Source organism: Pieris rapae, chromosome 12, assembly GCF_905147795.1.
Source record: "Pieris rapae chromosome 12, ilPieRapa1.1, whole genome shotgun sequence".
Classification (NCBI taxonomy): Eukaryota; Metazoa; Arthropoda; class Insecta; order Lepidoptera; family Pieridae; genus Pieris; species Pieris rapae.
Genome location: NC_059520.1, coordinates 8,794,001 through 8,819,514, shown reverse-complemented (window position 1 = coordinate 8,819,514; position 25,514 = coordinate 8,794,001). Strand labels below are relative to the sequence as shown.

Genomic DNA, 25,514 nt, shown 5'->3' with positions numbered 1-25,514 from the left:
GCGACGCGCTCACCAAATTCTCGCCGCCTAAAAAGTGCCTAAGCGGGGAGCAGGGGTCCATGCGTCTAAAAGAAGGGATGATGACCCATCCCTGCAAGTACTGGACCCGATCTCCCCTAGCTATTTGTAAATGCGTATGGCCCGGTCTGTGAAAGATGCTTGCTGTGTCAAGCATCCTCACAAATCAACAATGGGCGGGAAGAGGCGGACGCAACCGCCGCATCGCGTGTTGGGAAGCGGATAAGGCTCTGCTGTTACCGCATCCCGCATAAGGCGATTGTTGGTGGCACCTTGGGGTTTTAGTGGGTATGCACAATGGCGAGTCCCACATAATCCTTCTGCACCAAGCAGTCGCGCCGCGGAAGGGTATGCGCAAAGCATTTCCCCAAGTAAAAAAAAAAAAAAAAGGGTGTTGCGATATACAAATATTTTACAAATGAGTTTAGTAATCTGAATGTAATCTGGCTTAGTGCTTATATTATCATATAAGTATTACAATAACGTATTGAAAGAAATTACTTATATAAAAAACTAAGTTGAAAATTTACGCTAAAATATATAATTTACTAGCTGCCCCCGCGAACTTCGTTTCTCTTTGATGTGATTTAATCAGCCTACATTTTTAGTTCATAGCAACATGGAACATTTTGCTATGCAGACATTTTTCGGTTTTCTTGTGATTTTTTCTCTATATAAACCTCAGAGTTCATGTCACACGTTTTTAATTAACTAATAACAATTAAGGTAGATCGTAGAGGGATGAAAATTTAGGGTTATATGTATTTTTTAATGCTGTATATACTTAGGATAACAAAAAACTTTTGTTAACAATTATATATTTTTTAACTTGATTAAATCATTTGATTAACGTTTACAATATATATGTTCATTTACAAATCTACACTATATACCAGACATACGGTGAATGAAAAAGTGTAGCCTTACACTAGCAAAAAAATAATCTAACTGCTGCGATGCAAAAAACTCAATCAATAATACACAAAGAGTCAATCAAAGTTTTTTTCCAAAGGCTTATCTCCGTCTAGTTTTTGTTAAGACTCTATTTTATTGTATGTAAAAGATTTTACTATCTATGTACTAAAGAACTCGGCAGTGTGGTGATCGACTGAGCAACGATTTTATTCAAAACAAACAAAACGTAACAACTACCAATAATAAATAATAACATTTGTGGAACACCGGACATCGAGGTAATACGGGTGGTATTTTGTATTCTGCCTCAACGTCCGATTATGACTAAATGACGCTTAAGCCTCTCATACAAATGTATATTTCTTGGTGAGATATGTTTTAGATTTGGCACTGATATTTTAGTGTTCGTTAATTAAAACGGGCTTATAATGATAAAAAAAAATTATTTTTCGCCAAATTGGATGAACACTTTTATAATATTTTAGCAAACCCTTCGGCAAAATCTTTAATAAATACGCCATAAAATTTAAAGAAATTGTCTACCGACGATGCTTATCATCCACAATTCCAATTACATTTTTTATTACAAGCGAGGCCCTTTGAAGTAAACCTTTACTGGTAAAAGTGGGATAATGGCTCGAACGCAAATTGCATTAGGAAAGAAAGGATTTATTTCGTGCTAACTATGTATTATAGTAATGGCCTAGTAACTGGAGCACACGCTCTACTTAACCTTTGGGTCTTGAGTTCGAATCATAGTCATCAACTTTACTATCTACGTATATCATCGTGAAGTAAACTCGTATACACTAGTGACTAAAGCGAAACCCGATGGCAGCAGACGGATCACTTACTATTAAAAATGTATATGAAATCAACACAATTCTGACCTAAGATTGGTTAGTATGTATTTCATTCTTTTTTCGTACATTAGTGGTATCTAAAGGCCGGCAACGCATGTGAGCTCTCTGGCATTGAGAGTGTCCATGGGCGGCGGTATCACTTAACATAACGAGAGCTGTTCTATAAAAAAAAATCTTAAAATTCTATTTTGCCTTAAAATTCAAAATTTATCGATCCTACATTAACTTAGGTACCGGGGTATCATTTAAAGCAATTGATAAATATTGACTTCTATCACTCAACAATTTATCTATCTACTTGATTTATCTCAAATGGCTATCTTTCTCGATGTAGTATATAAAGAACGCGGCTAAATTTAGTCACTGCACACGATAAGGTAAGTACAATATTTATATCAAAAGTATATTTGGATTTTTGAATAGTTTTTTGAAATATTTCTTGTGTTTAAGAATGAAAACGTTACTATTTTTGCCTGCAATTTTTTTAATTGCAAATGCATCCACTGAGAGGGAACTTGATTGGTGGGAGAGTACCATCTTCTATCAGATTTATCCGCGTTCATTTAAGGACAGCGATGGTGATGGCATCGGAGACTTAAAAGGTATTTAACTAAATTTTACTGTCTGATATATATTTTCTCTAGAAGTTTGTGTTACCTCCTAATATTAACCTAGATGTTCCTATAAAACGATATTTTTCTCTCTGGGAGCCTGTAGGAATACGGAACAAAGGAAGAGTCTATTGTGATGTTGGAAAGAGTGAATAACCATTATTCCCACATCTATCCATCCGTAGGAAAAAACTACAAATCTGTGAAATGTACGATAGATTTTGCTGTTTTTTGTTATATGTTATATAGCTTTATTATAAATTATAAAGTACATAATTACATTTACCAACTTTGAAGTAATGGGGTCGTTTAATTGTTTTGATCAGGAATTACATCCAAATTGGAGTACTTGAAAGAACTAGGTGTTGGTGCGACCTGGCTTTCGCCCATGTTCAAGTCTCCTATGTACGATTTTGGTTACGATATTTCTGACTTTTATGATGTGCAAGAAGAATATGGTACGATGGAAGATTTTGAGGAATTACTTGCGAAGGCGAAAGAGCTAGGTAACATATTAAATAAATGATTACTTAATTTGTTACTTTAATATGTGAAATTAATATGATTTTTTTTTAGACATAAAAGTAGTACTCGATTTTGTACCAAATCATTCAAGTAATGAGAGTATGTGGTTTGAGGAAGCATTGAAAGGCCACGAAAAATACTTTGACTATTTCGTTTGGGAAGATGGAGTAGAAGATGAAAATGGAGTTTTACATCCTCCTAACAATTGGGTAAGTCATACAATAACAAATTCAAAATCATTTATTCATATAGGTAGCATAATGTACACTTATGAACGTCAAAACATGAATATACTTATATTAAATGCTTCTAATTTTACATATATTTCCTTTGCTCAAATCAAAGGTGTAGAACGGAAGAGAAGAACTGGCAATAAACTCTCTGCCACTCATTTTAATCGCCAAGTTTTTTTACACGAGGTTTGAAAGCTGCAACCATTTCACCATGTTCCATAGGTCACCTTGTCGTGTTTAAGTAATTAATAATAATAAAATAAATTAAAAACAAATATTTGTCCTCTATCAGCAGGAGGCGTGGTAAAATAGGAGCACGCACTTTACTACTATGTCTATAAACTATAACATAAATATACTATTAAAACTTAGGTCTTGAAACATCTCTCATAATATTTATTTTTTAGAATAGCGTATTTCGTAAAAGTGCTTGGGAGTACAGGGAAGAAGTTGGAAAGTACTACTTGCATCAATTTGTAATTGGTCAGCCTGATCTTAACTACCGCAACCCTGATGTCGTCGAAGAGATGAAAAATGTTATTAGATTCTGGCTTGAAAAGGGCGTAGCTGGTTTCAGGGTTGACGCTATTGCACATTTATTTGAGGTAGACAAGGAAAACTTCGGAGGAAAGTATCCAGATGAACCTATTTCTGGCCAAGATCTGGATGACCCCTTGAGTTATAATTACTTGGCTCATATTTACACAAAAGACCAAGATGAGACATTTGACATGGTCTACCAATGGAGAGAAGTTTTTGATGAAATCAAAGAAAAAGACGGCCTTACAAGAGTCATGATGACAGAGGCATACTCCTCCCCACAACTTACCATGAAGTACTTTGGTGAAGGCGACCGTGAAGGTGCACAAATGCCGTTTAATTTTGTTCTGATATCTGATGTTAACGGAGAATCAACTGCCGGTGAAATTAAATACGCGATTGACAAATTTCTAACATTTAAACCAATCAATAAATTAGCAAACTGGGTGGTAAGAATATGCATGTTCAGTTGTGAAATCATATTATTGTGAATACATTATACATTAAAAGGTACATTTTTAGGCAGGAAACCATGACAACAGTAGAGTGGCATCCAGATTCAGCCCTAAATTGGTAGATGGAATTAACATGATTGTCCTGTTACTACCTGGGGTCGCTGTCACGTATATGGTATTATACTTTACTATTTGATGAACTATTACATGTCCAAAAACTTTCTAATGTAAAAATTGATTAGGGTGAAGAAATTGGTATGGTAGACGGTTATGTGAGTTGGGAGGATACTGTAGACCCAAGTGGTTGCAACACTGATGACCCAATTAACTACTGGAAGTCTTCCAGGGACCCTGAACGCACTCCATTCCAATGGAACGCTGAAAATAATGCAGGTATGTTACAGTACTCATTTCATCATAGTCCGAAAATACGTCGTCTGATTATTTTAGATCAGCTCATTTTTGAACATGCCTGTAACTATTATGGTAGAAACGTGATTTAATAAAAATTATAATTGATTTTTTTTGTAAATAATGCAATTATTGTGCGCAGGTTTTTCAACTGCGGATAAGACCTGGTTGCCTGTAGCTGATGGTTATCAAGATCTTAATGTTGAAGTGCAGTCAAACGCTGAGGGTAGATCACATGTTAAAGTTTACAAGAAGTTGGCTCAACTTCGGACCGAACCAACTTTTAGATATGGAAGATACGAATCAGTTGCCTTCAACTCGGACGTATTCGCTTTCAGAAGGTAAGGTTGCATTAATTAGACTAAGAGAAGAGAAGGAAACTTGCTAAACGATCCATGAAACTTACTGACGGGTCAATATGTAATTTGATACAGCAAAGATATATTCGTCTTATTAGCAAAGCTGAAAAATTCATAGGCTACAATAGGCAAAACATTTTTTTATAGATGTTGATTTGATTATTCAATATGAGCCTTCGAGAGAGATGCAATAGTTATAGCGGTCATAACAAGGTCATGCGATACTGTTTTCAATAAGTTACTATGTAACGTTACTTAGTAACTGCTCATTGATGTATTACTGAACCAATCCGACTAACGCAACGGTACACTCTTTTCTTGAAAGGGTGATTCAATTCTGAAAAAGGCCGTCAACGCACTTGCGAGCCCTCTGGTAGAGTGTTCATGGGCCCATGGCATATCAATTAACATCACGTGAGTCTAGTGCCCGTGGAGGTTTTATTTTTTTATAAAAAAAAGTTTATTGTATTGTTTCTCAAATCGAATTTTGTTGAAATGCAATAAGAGCCGTGATAATTATCTAAGGCTAGGCTAGGTGTGCGTATTTAAGAATTCTAAAATTTATATGGAAAAAAGGTAAAGGATACATATACAGAAATCTAAGGGTTACAGCTCTTATATGATCAATATAAATATCACAGTTACGTGGTTAAATCATAATAAAATTTGATTTAAATTCAATTTAAAATCTATTCTTTACTCCAGAAATAAAATTTATACAAATACTATGCTAAGTTTAAAGTGCTTTTATGTGAGAATAATTTAATCACAGACAGTTATAAATTCTAACCAACAAAACCAACAGTGTTATTTATCGCTTTACATAAACGAAGCAAATCGTGTTGGAACACAGAACCTAAGGATTTAGAAATTTCAAGAGAATATTCCTTGCTAGGAAATTTAAATTTTATAAAATATAAGTTGCAAACAGATTGCAAATAATATAAATCCCTTAAAAACAGCAATTGAGATTGCTTTTCGCCCAAACCCAATAACCTCACCAAATCCATTTTTGACCATGTGAGATAGACATGTTAATCCAAAATTGATAGAAGTGTACCAATAACCAATCGACGGATTGTAATAGCCATATGTCGATACAAGCTATCCATGTTAGGTTGGATCGGTGTATGTGGATAGACCTTTGTATGAAAACAGTAAACATCCACAATCTCAGATTGCTTTGGTTTCAGGCGTTAGAAAATGAAAAAAATAAAACGCATCTCTATTTTTTTTAAATATTCGTAAATTGAATCTTATACAAGTATTTCCGTATTAACTCGGTTAAAATGCAAATATATTATACTCAACTGTTATTGTAATTGTTCCCTTTAACAAGTGTAATCCTTTTTAGTAAATTGTCATATTAAAGACACATGTGAAAAAATATGTTATTGTAGATAGTGGCGTTACAACCATTCAAACTGTATTTGTACCTAGTACTCGTATGATCAATTGTAAAAAATTCAAAATACATTGTTGCTTTTGTATGAATGTCTTAACCCTAGAAAGATAGTCTGCGTAAAAATTACGCATGCGTTTTGGAAAAATTGCTCTCACTTTCTAATTAGCGCGAATCCATAGCTGTGCGTTTAGGACATTTCATTCGTCGTTGGGAGCTGCCACGTGCCGTAAGTGTCAATGAGGTAAGTGCCACCGATTTTGAAATATAACGACCGCGTGAGTCAAAATTACGCATGATTATCTTTATCGTGACTTTTAAGATTTTGGCTTATATGACAGTTTTATTGTGTTTCGTAACTTTTAATAATTTATATCATAACTAATATTGTTATTTCATTTTTAAAGATATTGAGGCAAATATATAACACAATGGGGAGTACCAATTTAAACGAACACGAAATCCTGGCCGCTCTTATGCAAAGTGATGATGCTTTCGTGTGAGGACACCGACAGTAAAGTAGCGGACCACGACAGTGAGTCAGATGTGTCAGTGATCAGAGTGAGATGAAGTGCAGAGTAACACAGAAGAAGGGTTTGTAGACGATATACAAGAAGAACAGCCGACGCCAAGCGGAAGTAATATCTTAGAAGAGCAAAGCAGTACTGTGCAACCAGTCTCCACATCGGCCTTTCGTAGGATCGTAGCCTTTCAACAGCGGACAATTGGTTTACCTCAATCCCTTTGGCAACAAGCTTGCTCCAAGAACCTTATAAAATAACCATTGTGGGAACCATATGATCAAACAAACGTGAGATACCGGAAGAGCTAAAAAACAGTCGCTCCAGGCTAGTGGGGACATCTATGTTTTGTTTTGACGGAACCCTTACTCTCGTCTCCTACAAACCGAAACCGGCAAAAATGGTTTATTTGTGAGGAGAATGCTACTAAACGAAGCTACTGGCAAACCAGAAATGATTATATATTATAATGAAACAAAAGGTGGCGTTGACACGCTAGACCACAATGTGTTCTCTGATGTCCTGTAGTAGAAGACAAATAGATGGCCTATGGCTTTATTCTATGGAATTTGCCTGCCTTAACATTGCCTGCATTAATGCATATGTAATTTACAGCCATAATGTTAATCGTAAAGGAGAAAAGCCTCTGAGTCGCAAAAGATTTATGAAAAATCTTAGCTTGGGACTGTCTTCTTTATTTATGCGTAGACGTTACCGTAAAAAGTACCTATTTTGAAGAGATATTTGTGAGATAAAATCTCTGATATGTTGCCAATTAAAGTGCCTGATACATCCGAAGACTATAGCAATGAGCCAGTAGCAAAAAAAAAGGATTTATTGTTCTTTTTGCCCTTCTAAAAAAAGGAGAAAGGCAAATGCGTCCTGCAAAAAATGTAAAAAAGTTATATGTCGTGAGCATAATACTGATATGTGCCAAAGCTGTTTGTAACTTACTTTTATGTAAATGTATGTTCCTAAATTATAAGAAAAGCCTACTGTTGATTTTCTAGTTAAAATGAGTCTGATTATTAGAATAAAAAATAAGTTTTCATTAGGAAGAGTAAGTGTTATACTATTTTATTGATTTATAGAAGACGTTTAATGTTTGTTTATTTTTTAAATACAAATAAAGAAGTTTAACAAATTATCTGCATTATTAATTAATTTAATATATGAGTATATATAATAACATAGAATTCATTAAAATAAACTATTAAACCTAAACCTACAACTAATTCAAAATCATGCGTAAATTTTACGCATGATTATCTTTTCCGTATTACAAAATATGATTATCTTTCTAGGGTTAAAGACAACGGGCTGTTTGGCGAGCATTGATCCGCCCTCAGGAAAAGGTTTCTGCATGACACGGGCCTAGGTTATGGCCTGTCGTAGTGCAAATTTTAACTAAACAATGGTCAAATTATGAATAAAATAATATTTTTAATAGATTATAAAAAGCCCGAACAGTTAATTACAATATGCATATAAATTTTTTTTAATTGAGTGTCGAAATCTTCCCTTTCCTAAAAATGGACATTATTAACATGGTTGGCGTCTCTCGCCGGGCCTGGCGACAACTACTCCGGAAATATTGTCATAATATTTATGGGCAAGTTGGGGCTGCCCGGCGCCACCCGCGTTACCTCTCGTGCTATTTTTATCAGTGACATGTCTGCCGCAGAATTTTTCCAGCTGCGATCTGTGTTCAAGCAACATGTCGGATAGCCCATCCCGGGATATCCTCATGCCAGTCTCCAGCTATTAGCATATTTAAAGCTATAATTCTTATAAAGTACGTTAAAGAACCTAAAACATATAAAACAGTATCATTGAGTACGGCAATAAAATTTATATTCTTGGTTTGATTGTAATATAAATGAAACGAAATGTACAGACAATCCCCGATACAAGTAACCAAATTGTGTAATCCAGTGCTTCATACGAATGTCAAGCACTTAGCTGTTGCTGACATGTCATTATAATCTGACATTTGAAGTGTTCAGAATATCGTGTTATGACGGATTAAGTTGTTTTGATAAGATCTTTAAATGTTGACATTTAATTCGATATCATTGGTCTTATTAGATGTATTAATGTGAGATGGTAACTGTAATCTATATATATATATAGCTTACATCTCAATTTATACCAGCATTATTATTTTATTGCAAATATTTGGCGCTGTATTAAAAGTACCAACGCTACACATAAGTTCTTCTACCGTTTCACTTGAATAGTTGACTACTATGTAATATAACAAAAACCTTAGCCATAGCTACAACGCTTGGACCAGTTACTATATATATATATATATATATATATATATATATAAACTTGATATAGATACGATATTGAAATTGTAGTGCCACTCTTTTGTTTTCTATAGATAATTACTGATGACATTGTTGTTTTTCAGGTGGTATAATGGAGATATATACATTGTAGTTGTGAACTTCAGAGACGAGCCACACACTATCGACTTCACTTACTTTGAGGGAATCAGCGGTCATTTGGAAACTGTAATTTGCAGCCTACAGTCACCGAGAATTCCTGGGTAATATAGTAATCTTAAAATGGGCGCGTTATAACAATTGTCATATTAAGAAATTACGTAAACCTGTAACTAGAATCAATAAGTATTTGTAGCAACAACGATCATGCAACTTCAATTTGAATCTGTAGCTCATAAGATAAGCTCTTTATCATTATCATTATTCTGAAAGTCTAATCCGGTCACCAAGATCCAAAGAAGTACATTGTTTCTATCCATTTTATGTCATCGTGTCTTGAAGTATCGAAAAATATATGGTGGAGTTGAGTAGTTTATGTAGGTATTCATTTTAAAGATCGATACCGATTTAAATAACTTCGCTCGACAGAAAAATGTAAATATAGCAAATTTTTTACACTTTCAATTTATGACGAAAATTTATATAAAACAAGATTTTGAAATTTACAAGATATATTTAATCACAAGCCAAGTAAGTATGTTAGAAAAAAATTTGACAAAATTACATTAATTTAATGTTTTACATAGCTAATTGCTATTACGGGCCTGGCCGCATCAGTACTCCAGGTATCCACTGCGGACCTCAGTCCACCCCAAAACACTGACACAGCACTTAGTGCTGGGAAAAGCCCTTAAGTCGATTATTATATTATATGTTATTAATTTTTTTTTCAGTGACATAATTGAAGCCAACAATGCCAGTATTGGAGGAAATGAAGCTTTAGTTTTAAAATTGGTACAATAAGATGTTTATTAAGTTTAAATCTTTGGTATTAAACGGATCCAACTCAGTACTGTTTATCTTGGTAATATGACCTAATTTCCTACGTAAATTCTAGAGTTTACGTACTAGAAGTCACGAAACTCAGTTTGCCAAATGTTTTATCACAATTAATCTACCTTTTATAATGAAAAGTCTAATTAATAATTGATCATAAGTAAATCCATAGTCATTTAAAATCATAATATCAAATAGCTATGAACATCGCTGATTAAAATTGAAGCAATCAAAACGCTGATTGACTTTAATAATGAAAGGATTAATTCAACGAAGAGGGCTCAGAATCATCAGAGACAGTCACATCCGTGCGGCTTGATCCCTTCATGTTGCGTAGGGATCTGGAGTATCTCTGCATCTTCTATCGCATTTGCTATCAAAAGTGTTCCAAGGAGTTATAACAACTAAAACTGGCTACGCACTCGCGAGCCCTCTGGCATTGAGAGTGTCCATGGGCGGCGGTATCACTTTACATCAGATGAGCCTCCTGCCCGTTTGCCAACTGTTCTATAAAAAAACCAATATATATCATCCATATCACCTCGAGGTCCGTCGGCCCACTACTGAGCGTTTTTGAAGGCAGATTTTGCCGCGCACCACCACTATTTGGACCCAGCTGCCTACTGAAGTATTTCCGAACCAATTCGACTTACGGGCCTTCAAGAAATGAGCGTACCAATTCTTAAAAGGCCGGCAACGCACTCGCAAGCTGTCTGGCATTTAGCGTGTCCGTATGCTTCCTCTATCTATGCATCACTTAACATCAGATGAGCCTCCCGTTTGCCTCCTGTTACTTGCTCGCTTAACTGAAGACAATATTACAACTGTTGTTTTTCTTATAATTATTTAACACGAAGATTAAATACCACATTAACAAACTCAAAATCAAATCTCAGAAGAATGTTCAAAAGTGAGATTTTCCGAACTGTAAATACATAAACTGTGTAAACTCTGGGTTCTTTAAGTTTTCGCTGTCTCAAAATTAGACCCTCGTCTTCATGAATTATTCACGAGTTTAGTAAGGAACAGATTAAATTTTAACTCCTCATTTTACTTTAAATCTTATTGCTTATTGGGTACCTCTAACCCTTTGTTATATCTATGATGATGATCTATATATAAATGAATTACCCCCCCCCCCCACAAATACTATGAAAGACAAGCAAACATATTTTACAAAGATAAGGCTTGTCTTAGTATATGTTTGGATTACTGGCCATTGTACTTGTACATTCATCGTAATTCTATTAGATGATTTTGCAAAGTTTCCATTATTCTTCATACTTTATTTACAGTAGTATATTACGCAATTTTTTTTACATATAAAGAAAATTTGATAAACATAAATGTTACAAATTTAAATTAAAAACAATTTTTGCTTATCAAATTCTAGCAAAAGAGTGGATTAAGCTGTTGCTATGCTGTCTTCAAAATTTATCACCCACTACCGAATATATACAGCTCTGGATACTTACTGTTTAAACCGTTTAAATCTCTAATTAATGATTAATTAACCTTATAATCTATTTAATCATTAATAATTAATTAATGATCAGCCCCCTACCGAATATGCACAGCTCAGGATAATAACTGTTTAAACCGTTATAATCTCTAATTAATGATAAATTAACGTTATAGTATTATTAATTCATTATAAACTATATTTTTTTTTATTAATTTATATGACTTATTTTAATTTCTCACGTGTTTTATTTTTTTTCTGGTACGTTTACTAAAGGTTCTTGGTCGACTTTATTAATAATTAGATTATTTATTTTTTGTATCTTTACTAATAAGTTTACTATTTTTTTTTCAAATTGTTGCCTGGTAGACATCGCTTAGTAGCTGAGGCCACCTGATGCTCCATCTAAAGCCATAAATGCACAGAATACATTAAGTTTTTTGTATGAAATTTAAATTAAAAGTGTCCTTCAACATCGCCTATACTCACTCTTCCGATGATTAAAAAATACCATTAGTACGATGATATTTTGAGTGAGATTTTTTTTGTGAAGTAAGCTTAACTTTAAATGGGATAAGTAATATTGAGAGCAGTGTTGGCCTAGTGGCTTCAGCGTGCGACTCTCATACCTGAGATCGTTGGTTCGATCCCCAGCTGTGCACAAATGGACTTTCTTTCTATGTGCGTATTTAACATTTGCTCGAACGGTAAAGAAAAATATCGTGAGGAAACTGACATGTCTTTGACCCAAAAAGTCGACGACGTGTGGTAGGCACTGTGGAGGCTGACCTACTTGCTTATTAGATTCAAAAATGATCATGAAATAGATTCAGAAATCTGAGGCCAACACCTAAAGAGGTTGTAGCGCCACTGATTTATTTATTTTAAGTAATATTGAGTAGACATTTAAAAATATCAATAAAATCCTCCTGCCCTTATTTCTTAATATTTAGTTTAGAATTTTTTTTTAAGTTTTCTTTCTTTTGAAGTCTCTATTGTGACCCCCCCAGTAACCCCGGTTGCTCTTCCCTAAATCCGGCCCTGATTACACATTAGAGTCCTATTCATTTGTTTTATTTTATTATCCATTTACTATACCCCATTAAACTATTTTAAATAAATTACCTATAGTAACTGAATCTAGAATCAAAAAAATCATTATGCATTCATAGTTACAAGCAACGGTTAAAGTTACACTGAAGACAACCCGCGTTGTTGTTCTGATTAAACCCGCATTAAAGTAACAGTAATACACAATTGAATAGAACACAATTTGTGGTAATGAAAATTTGATGGCATTTTCGCAAAATTGCAGTTCAGAGTTATTACGTTGGAATTATTGCTTGAGCCGAATTATGCTAATTCCATGATATATTTGAGCGGAGTTTATCAGTTTTCAGGCTTAATTCTTAATGTTTTGGATTATGAACCTTAACACCGTTGATATAAGAACTAAAATATCTTTTAAACTGTTATTAATACATATAACATAGCAGCCTTATATTCTCTGTTGTATTCGTGTAAAGTTTCGTTTTGTAGACTAAAATTGGATTTCATATTTAAGAAAGATAGTGTGAAAAATCGTTTTATCCGCTTAATTATTTAAATGTGTATTTCGCACTGAATGATGTTTTTTTTATATATATATTATAACAAGGTATGCGCTACATTCTGAATTATATTGGTCGCGGAGATTAAAAAAACAGTTCTAATTAATTGCATTTAATTATAAAACTTAAATACAATAAATTAATAATATATTAAAATTAATTCATTATATTGTTTCCCTAATTTAATTTTCATTTTACTAATTTTTATTGTTACTATTTTTTATTAAGAAAATTGTAAGTACTGGATATTTGATTGTAAGGTTTAGGTTTTCATAAACGATATTACTCATTAGAATTAAGATAGAACTTACAAATCAATTATAAGGTATTAGCTAAGTTTAGTTTCTTACAAGTCTAGATTATATCTAAATTCTAAACGACTTATACTAAAGTATATGACAAGGAAAATTTCGTCTCTTTATCTCCATAACAAGCTTGCATCTCATCTTGGCGCAATAGTCACTCTCTTGTGCAGAGCCTGTTCAGGTAGCAGTAACCCACATAGTCCTGGAATGCGTGATTCCCAACGCTCCTTGAAGCCTGCGTCCAGAAAACTTCTAATATTCTGGAAGGAGCTGGTTTAATTAACCAGAACTTTACGTAAGACAACGTGCCAAATGGCCGTTTAAGTGTGAAAACTGACTTCACACTACACACATACAATGGTATCTGTCGTTCTTTATCACGCAGAGTAAGCAAAATTTGTCAGCATTTAGTGTAACCAGCTCAACAGAAAACCTTCCAAATATTACGTATGACTCAACAATTATGAACAATCATTCCACTTTACAGACATTATGGATTACAAAGGCTTATTGTAGTATTCGGCTACTTATGCTTCATACAATTTCCAGATAATAGGCTTACTGTGTGAGACCTCAATGTAATGCCTAGATGGTCTGAACATGAATTGCTTTGAGCGTATCCATTTTTCATATACATCCTACAATCTTTAATGCCAGGGCCTTAGATATCTGTTTCGTATTTTTTTTAAATCGGCTAGTAGTATCACCATTCTATCCCCGAAAGTCGTTGTAAATTTACATATGGCATTCCGATTTCAAATGCTTAGTAAATAAATTGGCCGATAAATGATCCAAAAAGCTATGCCGTTATAAATTAAATAAGTTTTTTTTTACTAAAAAATGTGCAAGTCATCGCTATTTAATTAAGTAATTTTTAAGCTTTCGCGGATTAATTATGTAGAAACTTCTTCACACCACGGGCCTAATGAGATGATTGTCATGACAAAACCATTCGAATTACTGAATGATTGTGATGCACTTACACTAGTAGTGTCAAGTGCTAAACAGTGGTAAATGTGAAGTACACCAGAATGGAAATACCATTAATAGAGACTGTAGTGTTATTAGACACTTTCCTTTGTTAAATCTACTTTGCGCTTTGTACGTCGAGGTCATCTCATTAAATCAAATCATCAGCTTGACGTCGTCCAAAACTGAGAACGTGGAACCAGCTACCCACTGAATTATTTCCGAATAAATTTGAGTTAAGGTCCTTAAAGAGAAGAGAATGCAAATTCTTAAAAGGCCGACAACGCACTTGCGAGCTCCCTGCCTATGAGCGGTATCACTGACATCAGGTGAGTCTCCTTTTCGTTTGCCCTCCATTCTTTTTTTATGTTACATAATACTTTCATTGGGCAGCTGGTTCCACATAGTAGTAGTGCGTGGCAAAAATTGCCTCAAGAAAATTATTAAACGATGGACGTCGAGGTGAAACGGACGGTATTTTGTTTTCTGTCCTGACGACAGATGAAACTCAGCTCCAGTTGAAACAACCGTATGGGAATCAAAGAAGTGGTTTTGCTTGATAATTAAAGGCCTAATACATACATCGGATTTTGATGTACTTTTAATATAAGCATAGGACCTGCCTGTGTAACGCGATATTTTCTATAAACCATGAAGTGATATCATCTAAATTATTTACTGCACTGCAGTCTGTAGCTGCATAGTCAGAGCTCAAAGACACCAGCTCAGAGGCTATTTCTCCTTGATTATTTGCGAGTTCTCTAATACACTTAAATATACCTATTAGATCTAGCCTAGCAACGTTTGAGGTTAGTCAATCAGTTCAATATAACCGGTCAGTTGCGCACGCACATGCCGGAGATAATTAACGGCGCGATCAATTATTTTATACTTAACACGGCTTTTTGTTCGTTCACATTAATTTTAATAGCGTGTTAATGCCGTATAATGATAAAGGTTTCTATATTTAGTGGCAATTAAAGATTAAGATAATAATTATCTCACAAGTATTTGGAACAATTATTATTGTGATACTTTTGTTTCACCAGCATTATCAATATGAGAAGATACAAACCTAAATTGTATAGACGATTTAAACTGTTAAATCTTTTCATAAATTGATTATTTTTGGAGCCTTTTCAAAACCTATAGAGAGACAAGAAAGGAAGATTTAAAGAAAACACTTGTTTATCGGATTGAAACTATGTATTATTGTAAACTTATTATTTAACATAATTTTAAATTTATCCGACGTTTCGCGTGCTTATAGCGTGCGAGGTCACGGTGACTGAAGACAAATGGTGTTGAATGTCAAAAAAGTATCAAAGCTGAAGAAAAAGTTGTATTATCTGTATTTATTTCCCCGGTGTTGGTATCGACTAATAGATGAAGAGTTTTTGCAGAAATTGCTCACTGTATCCTCCATTTTCACGGATCCTCCTTTTGTATTCTATGAACTGTATGAATATTGATTAAATATTGTGTAAAAAAATTTAAATTTTAAATTTATTTTTTTGTAATATTTTATATTAAGGGTGGTATTCATATAAGTTTTTTCTATAATATTTGGTTATGCACTCGTACTTTACGCATCTTATTTATTTATTTTTATTTTTTTTCCTTACTAGCGTCGCCTAGAGAAGATCGTTTGTCAGCGATAGCCGCCCGTTACCGCTCTTATAATTGTTATGTATTTCATTTTTCTATAAATGTAACGAATAAATAAATATTTACGCGGAATATTTGGCCAGTAGGCGCCAAGCCAAGTGTCCTCATTCCCCGATTGTAATTTTAGGGCCATAAAATCTAATTCTGCATTTCATATTGCGGCATACAACAATCGATTAATGTTCACACGATAAGTTCCGTACTGATATTGTTATGGCATTAGGTCATTCCTCTTTATAAAAGCAGCTCACGGCTATGACGTTATTGAAGAATATAAATTTCCTTATAGTAATATATCAAAGGGGTAAGATGGCGCCTCGTAGATAGTAGGTAGGTAAGATAAAAAATAAGTATTGCAATATAGCGAGGACATGCTGCCAGAGTTAAAGGTACCCTACCACAGGGTCCAAACTTTTTAAATTCATTAATTTTTCATTATTTCCTTAATATTTTTCATTATTTTCATAATATTTCATTAATTCATTAATTTTGTAGGATAAGAATGTTTTTTAAGTTTTCTATAAAAGTTACAATAATTAAATAATACTTACATATATCTCAAGAAGTAGTAATACTAACTAAAACCGTTTCGACTTATGAATCTTCAAAAGACTATACCTACCACTAGCTTAGATTCCAGTAACAACTTCCAAACCAACTTACTAATGAAAATTTCGCAACACATCACAAATTTAACATTATGATCAACACCATATTTAATGATCTAATTTATTCGCATAATAGTCGAACTACTTTAACCGCACCCCAATGTTGAAATGTTTGATTAATCATCAAGCCGAGACATTGGATTTTATATCTTCAGTCACGGTATTAAGAGGCAAAATTGTATGAAGAAGCACAGGAAGGTTTCGTTTCGATGATGTGTAATCAATCAAGGTAATGTTAAATGCGATATTCTTAACGTTTAGATGTTGATAAATTGAAATGTCTTGGGATAAATGCTTTTTAAAATGTCTTTGTAAATTTCTTTTGATGTTTTTATCGATTGGGATTTCAATTGTAAAGATGAGCATTACGTTTTTAACTACTGCGTAAAAGTATTATTTTTATTGAAACAACATACATTAAATAATAAATGACTGCCACTTAGCCAATGCATATATCACAATCCTGAGTGTAGTTTCCAGTTAATCAATTTATTTCGGCTTCATAGGCACAAAAAACGACACTTCTTAAATAAAATGAAATATGAAGAATGTCTATAGAGCTTTCTTATAGAAATACAGAATATATAATAGAAGAATATACTTATAAGCCAAGCCATTGACTGTTTTCTTCTCAGTTAAATCATCGAGAGTGTGCATGGGCGGCGATATCACTTAACATCTGGTGAACCTCCTGCCCGTTTGCCCCCTGTTCTATAAAAAAAATCCTTAAATTTTAGTATGCTTTGGTCTTTATTAATAATCTTTGATATTTGAACAGTAGTAAGTAAAAGCATATAGGGTATGGCTCTCATCTTCTCCTGTCTCTCTTTCATCATGTTCTGTCATTATGTCCATATCATTCATAACATCTTCAAATATAAAAATTGTAGACGGACTATTTACCGCATGAGATTTCTAAAATGGATATCTTTTCTTTAAAAAGAAATATAAAGAAGAAAAATATAGAATCTTACGATAAGATAAAAAATAATATAATGTGTACATATTAATTTTAAAGTGTAAAATAAAATGTGCACATATTATTTGCATTGCATTCTTATTGAAAATCCAATGAAGTGATTTCAAAAATTAGACAGTTATATGGGGTATATAGCTGTTTAATTTTTGTATAATTATATTACAAAGGATAATGTAATAAATAAGAGCTTTCTATAGAATTTTCTGACAGATAAGACCAACTTATTTAATTATAAAATAAACACAATTTGCCCCTAAATCATCAAGAATGAAAATCTGATAAAAAATCCTAACGAAGCAAGAATATTTATAAAATGATATTTTTTTCAGGCACTTACAAACAGTTCACTCACCGGACAGTGAAATAAAGTTCCGTTGACCTATGTAAATAGTTGAATAATGTGTGTACTTTTTGAACGCTGGTTCTAGCTTTAAGCACATATAGTAACGACCCGAACCACTGAAAGTTCGTAAGTTTTAAATTAGAATAAATAATTTCTTTAATAATCAACACCAAAGTGATGAATAAAACATGAATCTTCATTTCACAAAATGAATATTTCCGTGGCTGACTTCGACCATAGTTTTGAATTAGATGACAACTTTAAAGTTGGAATTGTAAACCATTCCTACTGGCAAAGTTGAGGTTGCAACTTTACATACTTTATCGCGAATTCAGTTTCTTTAATATGTAATTTATGGTTTAATAACTTTGCTGTTAGTCTGTTTTATAATTAATTGCTCTGAAAAGTTTAATTAAGTCCTAAGGCCACAATTGCGCCAATTTCAGCCAATATGTATTACGTATATTTATTTAAACAATGCAACTGAGAAACACATAATTCAGTGTTCCTAAATAGCGAACATCCATTCACGAGTTCTCTGGAGTGCCACATATACACACATAATACATTGTTACGTTACGTTACGTTACGTTACGTTAATGTCTTATAACCCCTAGGTGGGGCACAGATCGTCCACAGTTTGTCTCCTTCGCGTTCGGTCTTGAGCCTCGTATTTCACCTCGCTCCAAGTCCTAGCGGCTCTCTTTCTCTCCCACGGCTTTTTCTTTTCAATTTTAATGCTGTTCTTGTCGTACCTCCAAACTCATATCGAATTTATCGATGGACGACCTCATCGATAAATTCTTGAACCTGATTTTCGTTCATGTTTATACTACCAAAAAAAATCGTGCGCGCAGCACTAGTCGATGAACTGATGCGTTGCTGCAGCGCAGGTGAAGCACTGCAGACGCACGACACCGGCAATTTGGAGGCGCCCGTAATGTGACGAAAACTTATAGGCATACATAAAGAAGAAGATATTTATTTTATTTATTTATTTATTCACACTTCGTTGCTAGAAAGAAACACAAATAACACAATATATATAAATTACAAGGGATGCAACGGGCGGCCTTATCGCTAATTTTTATATGTTCGTTTATCTGAATACTCAATCTGGACCTCCATCTGAATGTCTGTTCGCAATGAATACTTAACTGATTGCGGTTTTTATCAATCTATCATTAAGGTGAATAATTTTGCACTTGCGAAGCCTGTTTCACTACTATTTTAAATATAGATAAGATATTCAAAATATCGCACTATACTACGCAACATTCGCGGCGCGATCAAAAGAAACAAAAACGGAATACCAGTTACTCGTTAGTACGGCTTTAATCAGTGTTTAGGGACTGGTTTAATGGCTAGTCACGTCCTGTAACTAGGACACAACTTGATTGATACCGTCTGTGTGACGTCAAGATCATCGCTATAAACCAGCTGACAAGATAACTGTTTTAAATGGTAGTTTGTATACAGATCAATAAAATATCTAATACTAGTTACCCGCCCCAGCTTCGTACGGGTGCAATGCTGATGAAAAGTAGGTTTTTATTATGCATTGTTATTTCCGTCGCCGGAAAGCTCCGATAATATACGCGACATATACCATCACGGAATTTTCTGTAGACCTTTTCAATGTGTACAATACTTAGTACTTTATTTTGATAAAACTCGTAGGGTTCAGCCTGCGTTTGCAATGTAAGCGGAAAAAATGTAATTATTTACGACATCACATTAGAAACCTCAAAAATAACAGTACTTCTCCACTATTTAATGGATGTTATTATACATATTATAAACCTTTCTCTTGAAGCACTCTATCTATTAAAAAACCGCATCAAAATCCGTTGCGTAGTTTCAAAGATTTAAGCATACAAAGGGACATAGGGACAGAGAAAGCGACTTTGTTTTATACTATGTAGTGAAATGCCAAACCGTTCAACCTCGTAAAACTTAATGTAACTCATTTTAGAAATCCAGTGCTGTTATATTTACTATGTACCGCTACAGCTAATATAAATTGTATACGTAAAATTTCGTAATACATACAAAAAAAGTTATGTAATGTCTTTAAAATATACATTTATAGATATAACTTACTCAATAAAAAAATGAAGGTTCAAAGATTTATAATAGTAAACAATAAAAATTATTAAATACATTTAACTCAATAAATATAATGCTGTGTTGTGTGACGGTGTGTATATGGGTTCATGGTGAAGGTTATATAGAGCTATGAATATTCTTAATACAAATAATAATTAATTAATTAAGCACATTCCGCGATAGCTTAAACAAATCAATAAATAGTGGTTAAATGTACAGGCTGCACGATACAAATCAAACGCTTTTGCATAGTTGGTGTTGATGTGAGGAACGTGATACAGAGCACGATTACCAGTTTGGTAGGTACACATTTTGTAAACTTTTTTTAGAATCTACTGTTTAAATTAATTGATTTTTTGATAGATAGATAGATAACCTATTACTGAAAATGTTTATATATGGGCGAGTTTGAATTGGAAGCATGGAAATAAATAATGTACGAGTTCTTAAGCCACTCAATTTATATACTTATAATAAAAATAAAATAAAAATACGTTTATTATGGAACATAACATAGAGTAGATAGGTATCACTTATTCCACGTCATTAAATTTGAACCTGTAGGCATCGACTCATCGGCAAAGAAGACAGAGGGAGGACGAGAGAAAAAGCCGGCGTAAAAAACTCTCGGTACTCTTTAAAAATTAAAAAGCAAATCATCAAAACATCTTATCTATAATACTTCTTTAAATTATAATTTTCTACTGTCTTGTATTATATTACTTTAGAATTGATTGACTTCTAGATTACTTATCGGCGCAAGCTAAGCACGTAAAAACAAAACCAGCAAAACACTCGCGAGACTCCGACAGGCAGTTTAACTAGGTATATTTAATTGATCTCGTCTTTAGTTATGCCTATATAACATTACGTTTAATGATATATGATAAATATAATATGGATACGAATAAATTAATCTTCTAATATTATGATAAAGAGCGGTTATAACTTAAAAACTTAAAACTGTTGTGATTTTGAAAATTCATTTTCTTTTAAATTATCCCTGATATACAAATTGATTGTCTATTTATTAATTAGATCATCGAAGCAATGGTATAAGCCGATTCCAGGAGAGTTTATTATACCGAACCGTCCCGTATATTTTTTTGAAAGCTTCCAGCTAATAGGAGTTATTGCAGAAAAATTGTAAAAAGAAGAGGAACTGAAATCGACCTACCGTTATTATCCATATTTTTCCTTTTGCAAAAGAGTTTATATCAAAGAGGAACGACAACCTTTATTATGAATAATATCTAATGTGTTGTAACATTTAAAACCATATACTTTTCTCGCATTAATTATCCACTTCAAGAAATAGAACTTTAACCTACCATACTCTTGAGTGTTTGACAAATATAATACAAAAGATATCCAACAAGATGTTACTATTCAAAGTCAAAATCAAGGTTTTGTTTAGAAAAACTAGAGCGTTTTCTTAGTATTCCAATTAAGTTCTGAGCTATTCACAGTGGGAGCGCAGACAGTGATTGTCAATCCGCGGATGCTGTGTGACCTAAAATCTGAAATGCCACAAAAGGTCATAGCGAATGCGATATTACTTGTGGAATTAAGAAGATTTATTATAGTATTAGGTTACATCGTCATTAAATAGACAAGCGAAGTTACAATAATATTTTTAATGGCCTCCTGTGAAATAAATAAGTCTGGACTTCAGGTTGTATGAGCTTTATGATTATTTGTCAATATATACCCAAACCCAATAACCTATCTTAATCCATTTCCGCCTTAACTTTAACCTACCTTAATCATAAAGCCGGTCGCGATGTTTTCGTTCGCCGTTCATGCGAATCTTAAATGCCCATAAATTGAAATTTAAAAATAATTTATTCATAGGTAGCTTAATTTACACTTATGAATGTCAAAAAAGAAATATATATTGAATGCTTCTAACTTTACATTTACTGCCAGTTCTCTTTCAATTTTAATTCAAAAAGTTCAATCAAGGGCGTAAAACAGAAGAGAAGAACTGGCAATAATCTCTCCGCCATTTTTTTAATCGCTAAGTTTTTTATTTTACACAACGTTTGTAAAGACCTGCAGCCATTACACCATGTTCCATATGATATCTTAAGAAATAAAGAATAATAAAATAAATTAAAAACAAAGATTTGTCCTCTATCACCAGGAGGCATGATAAAATAGGAGCACGCACTCATTCATTCACCTACCAATAGCGAATAAAAATGCGGCTTTATGTATTACAAATTCCTAAGACACAAAACGTTGAGTAAATAACAAGACTGAATCCACGTCCTACTGAATACAGAATAGTCAAAGCTGATTTTGAAATGTTCAAGCTCTGTGAATAGCGACAGATCAAAGGCACCCATATAAACGCGGTACAAATACCAAAAACAAATCGTTCGATACGATATTTTCACCTTTATTTACATTTGGTTATTATATAACGAAAAATCAAAGTCAATGCAGCTCTCAAAAACTGTTTACCAATATTTTCTCTTTATTTATAAATCAAAGCATGTCCGACACAAGTCACCCATTTATATAAAAAACCTATGAAATAGACGTAGAAATATGTCTGCCATTGCTCCATACTTACGGAATATTTCATGTCAATAAAATTAAAATTAATTTTAAAATTAATGAGCACAGGTCTACCTGATGTAGTGTACTATTATTATTATTGTGTAATATTTAGCACATACAATTTTACTGCATTTAAAAGCAATAAAAATAATTTATTATAAATTAAAAATTAATATAACAATAACTTGTCAAAAGTCAAAAAGTCAAAATTCATTTATTCATATAGGTAACAAAATGTACACGTATGAACGTCAAAAAAAAATTTAAATGAACCTAATTTTACATTTACTGCCAGTTCTCAAATCGAGGGCGTAGAACGGAAGAGAAGAGCTGGTAATAAACTCTCCGCCACTCTTTTAACTGTCGGGTTAATAGATAAGATCTTGTTTTATTTTATACGAAATCCTATAAATACTGCTACGTTGTATAGAAATGTTAATAAACTAAAGCTATTGCAATTTTTTGAAATCCTAATAAATTCAAGCAAACTTCGAACTGCGAATGACATTTGTTCTCCAATTTGAAACAGTAACAATCCCAAGTGGTCTGCTAACTGTCCATTCGAAACTCTTATGATCTGCTTTCAATCGCAGCTCACCATTCATCATTCAAAACTCCCGTCACAGACAAGGATTTATGTCAGCTATCCCTTGACATATGAGAGGCTCAATTCATGTCATCTACTCTAATCGCATGTGTCGATAATAATCATTGATTTTATTGTGTTTCGTACTATTTATAAAAACTGGAATATATTTATATTTAAGTTAGTTTTATTAGTCTTATATAATAAACAGGGAAATCTAATTATATAGATATATTCTAAATTAAATAAAAAATAATAAATATAAATATATTGTATATATTTTGTAAATTAATTAACTATTTTTTACAGAATCAGAGTTAGACTTTCATTGATTGTTATAGATTTATTACTATCATTGTTATCGTAATTATATATTTTTGTTATTAATGGATTCGAATATCTGTCAGTCAACCGTGGCAGTGAGAAGACAAAGATGGCGCGTAACCTAAAATTGTGACGGTTTTTTTTCCAACGCCGATGAAGAAGATTCACTTCAATAATTAAATTAATTATTACAATTTGAGTAAAGTAAGTAGAAGCGTCTTCTAACAGTTTAATACCAAAGAAATATTCCTGTCCAACTCAATTTAGGTCAAACTTCTATGTCAACCAAACCGTTATATATTATGTTGATATACCTTAAACCGACTCCAAGAACTTAACTACTTAGCTACTATACTATATAATACATACCTCTTTGCTAATAATAACAAATATGGTATAATAAATTCTACGCATGATTCGTTGTTAAAAATAAAACCATTCATTACCTTCAGACTACTTTAAATGCAATGCAATGCAATAGATAATGTATAAATTATGCAAAATGCTAAATGACGTCAATTATATATAAAATATGCATTGAACATTTAACATATAAAATACATATTAACATACAATGTTTAAATCTATGGATATAATCTTAAACACAGTAGAGGCCTTTGCGCACACAAGGAGTCCACTTAGCTAAAGTATTTATATATAAAGTTTGTTTATATATAAATACTTTAGCTTTATTTATGATTGTTTGTCAATTTTGGGAAGTCAATTGTCAAATTTGATAGTCTCTTACAACTCCTGTCATATCAAAGCTATTTGTCGGAGTAGTTATTAAGAAAGTAAGTATTCATTACATAAATATATGTAAATAAAAGATATTCGCGTTTATATCCGCTTAATTAATTTAATATTTATTTCTAACACACAATAATACAATATTGCATTGAGAAAGTAGTTATATTTAATGAGCGCAAATCATCGCAGCGCCCGCGCCGTAAGTCAATTGGTGCAGCATTTAAATAAAAGAATCAGGGTGATTCTCTTACTTCTCACAAGTCCTTTTATACATTTCTTACATATATGTCATACGTCATATGTCTATTTTTAGATAAGATTTTATACAGTGCAGCAGAATGTTGGCGACTAGACTAGACAAGAATGAGACTAGAGCTTTATTAATGAATCTATACAAAACAGAAAAAGGAAACGGCTCAAAAATAATAGGCTAAAATATAATGTTATTATTTTAAGTAATTAAGTTTGCTATGGAAGAGCTGGGAACCCTAGCACTCAAAAGGGTTTCCCTTATAAGTAAAAATACCCATCTTACACTTTGAAAAGAAAATATACTTAAAATGAATAAAGACTTTTTATTATTTATATTTTTTACTATACAAACCTTACCAATGTTAGTTTACATTTGAGTATTAGTATATTTTGTAAAAATTAAGTCATTTTTTAGAGTATAATACTAGACTATTGTTTGTTTCTATTTCTCTTTCTTTTACTGACTTTTCTCAAGGCTGAGATCCAATTGTATTGTTTTGGATAATAGGGATCTTATGTTGAATGCATCATTTTAATTACTGTCCTGTTATTCGTTTTTATATATGGCGGAGAGTGGGGAGTGTTTTATTAACATGGATTACCACGTGTTTTTGTTGTATTTTCTCCAGGTACTGAAGTTCAATTTTCTCTGGAGTGAATGTATTATAGGTTTTTTATGTATTATTCAGAACGATTAGATTACGAAATATTTGGGCCTTATAACCAACAATACAATGTATTAAACAATAATCGATAAAAACAAGGTCCTTAAACCTTA

General features: G+C 32.9%; 2 protein-coding genes across 4 annotated transcripts in view; one reads left to right on the top strand and one right to left on the bottom strand.

Annotated features, from left to right (window-relative positions):
• Positions 1-25,514, bottom strand: part of LOC110993001 (calcium/calmodulin-dependent 3',5'-cyclic nucleotide phosphodiesterase 1) — a 175,992-nt gene that overhangs the window by 99,953 nt on the left and 50,525 nt on the right. The window lies entirely within an intron of this gene.
• Positions 2,208-10,156, top strand: LOC110993002 (maltase A1). Its single transcript, XM_022259042.2, has 9 exons — positions 2,208-2,398; positions 2,734-2,913; positions 2,984-3,141; positions 3,573-4,154; positions 4,228-4,335; positions 4,403-4,553; positions 4,714-4,912; positions 9,273-9,410; positions 10,041-10,156. Exons 1-9 carry the CDS (start codon positions 2,248-2,250, stop codon positions 10,108-10,110), a joined length of 1,737 nt encoding a protein of 578 aa, XP_022114734.2. The 5' UTR covers positions 2,208-2,247; the 3' UTR covers positions 10,111-10,156.

Coding starts and splice junctions, on each gene's coding strand:
- LOC110993002 (XM_022259042.2), top strand. CDS start 2,248: ATGAAAACGTTACTATTTTTGCCTGCAATTTTTTTAATTGCAAATGCA. Junction 4,155..4,227: donor ATAAATTAGCAAACTGGGTG/GTAAGAATATGC, acceptor GTACATTTTTAG/GCAGGAAACCATGACAACAG. Junction 4,336..4,402: donor GGGTCGCTGTCACGTATATG/GTATTATACTTT, acceptor AAAATTGATTAG/GGTGAAGAAATTGGTATGGT.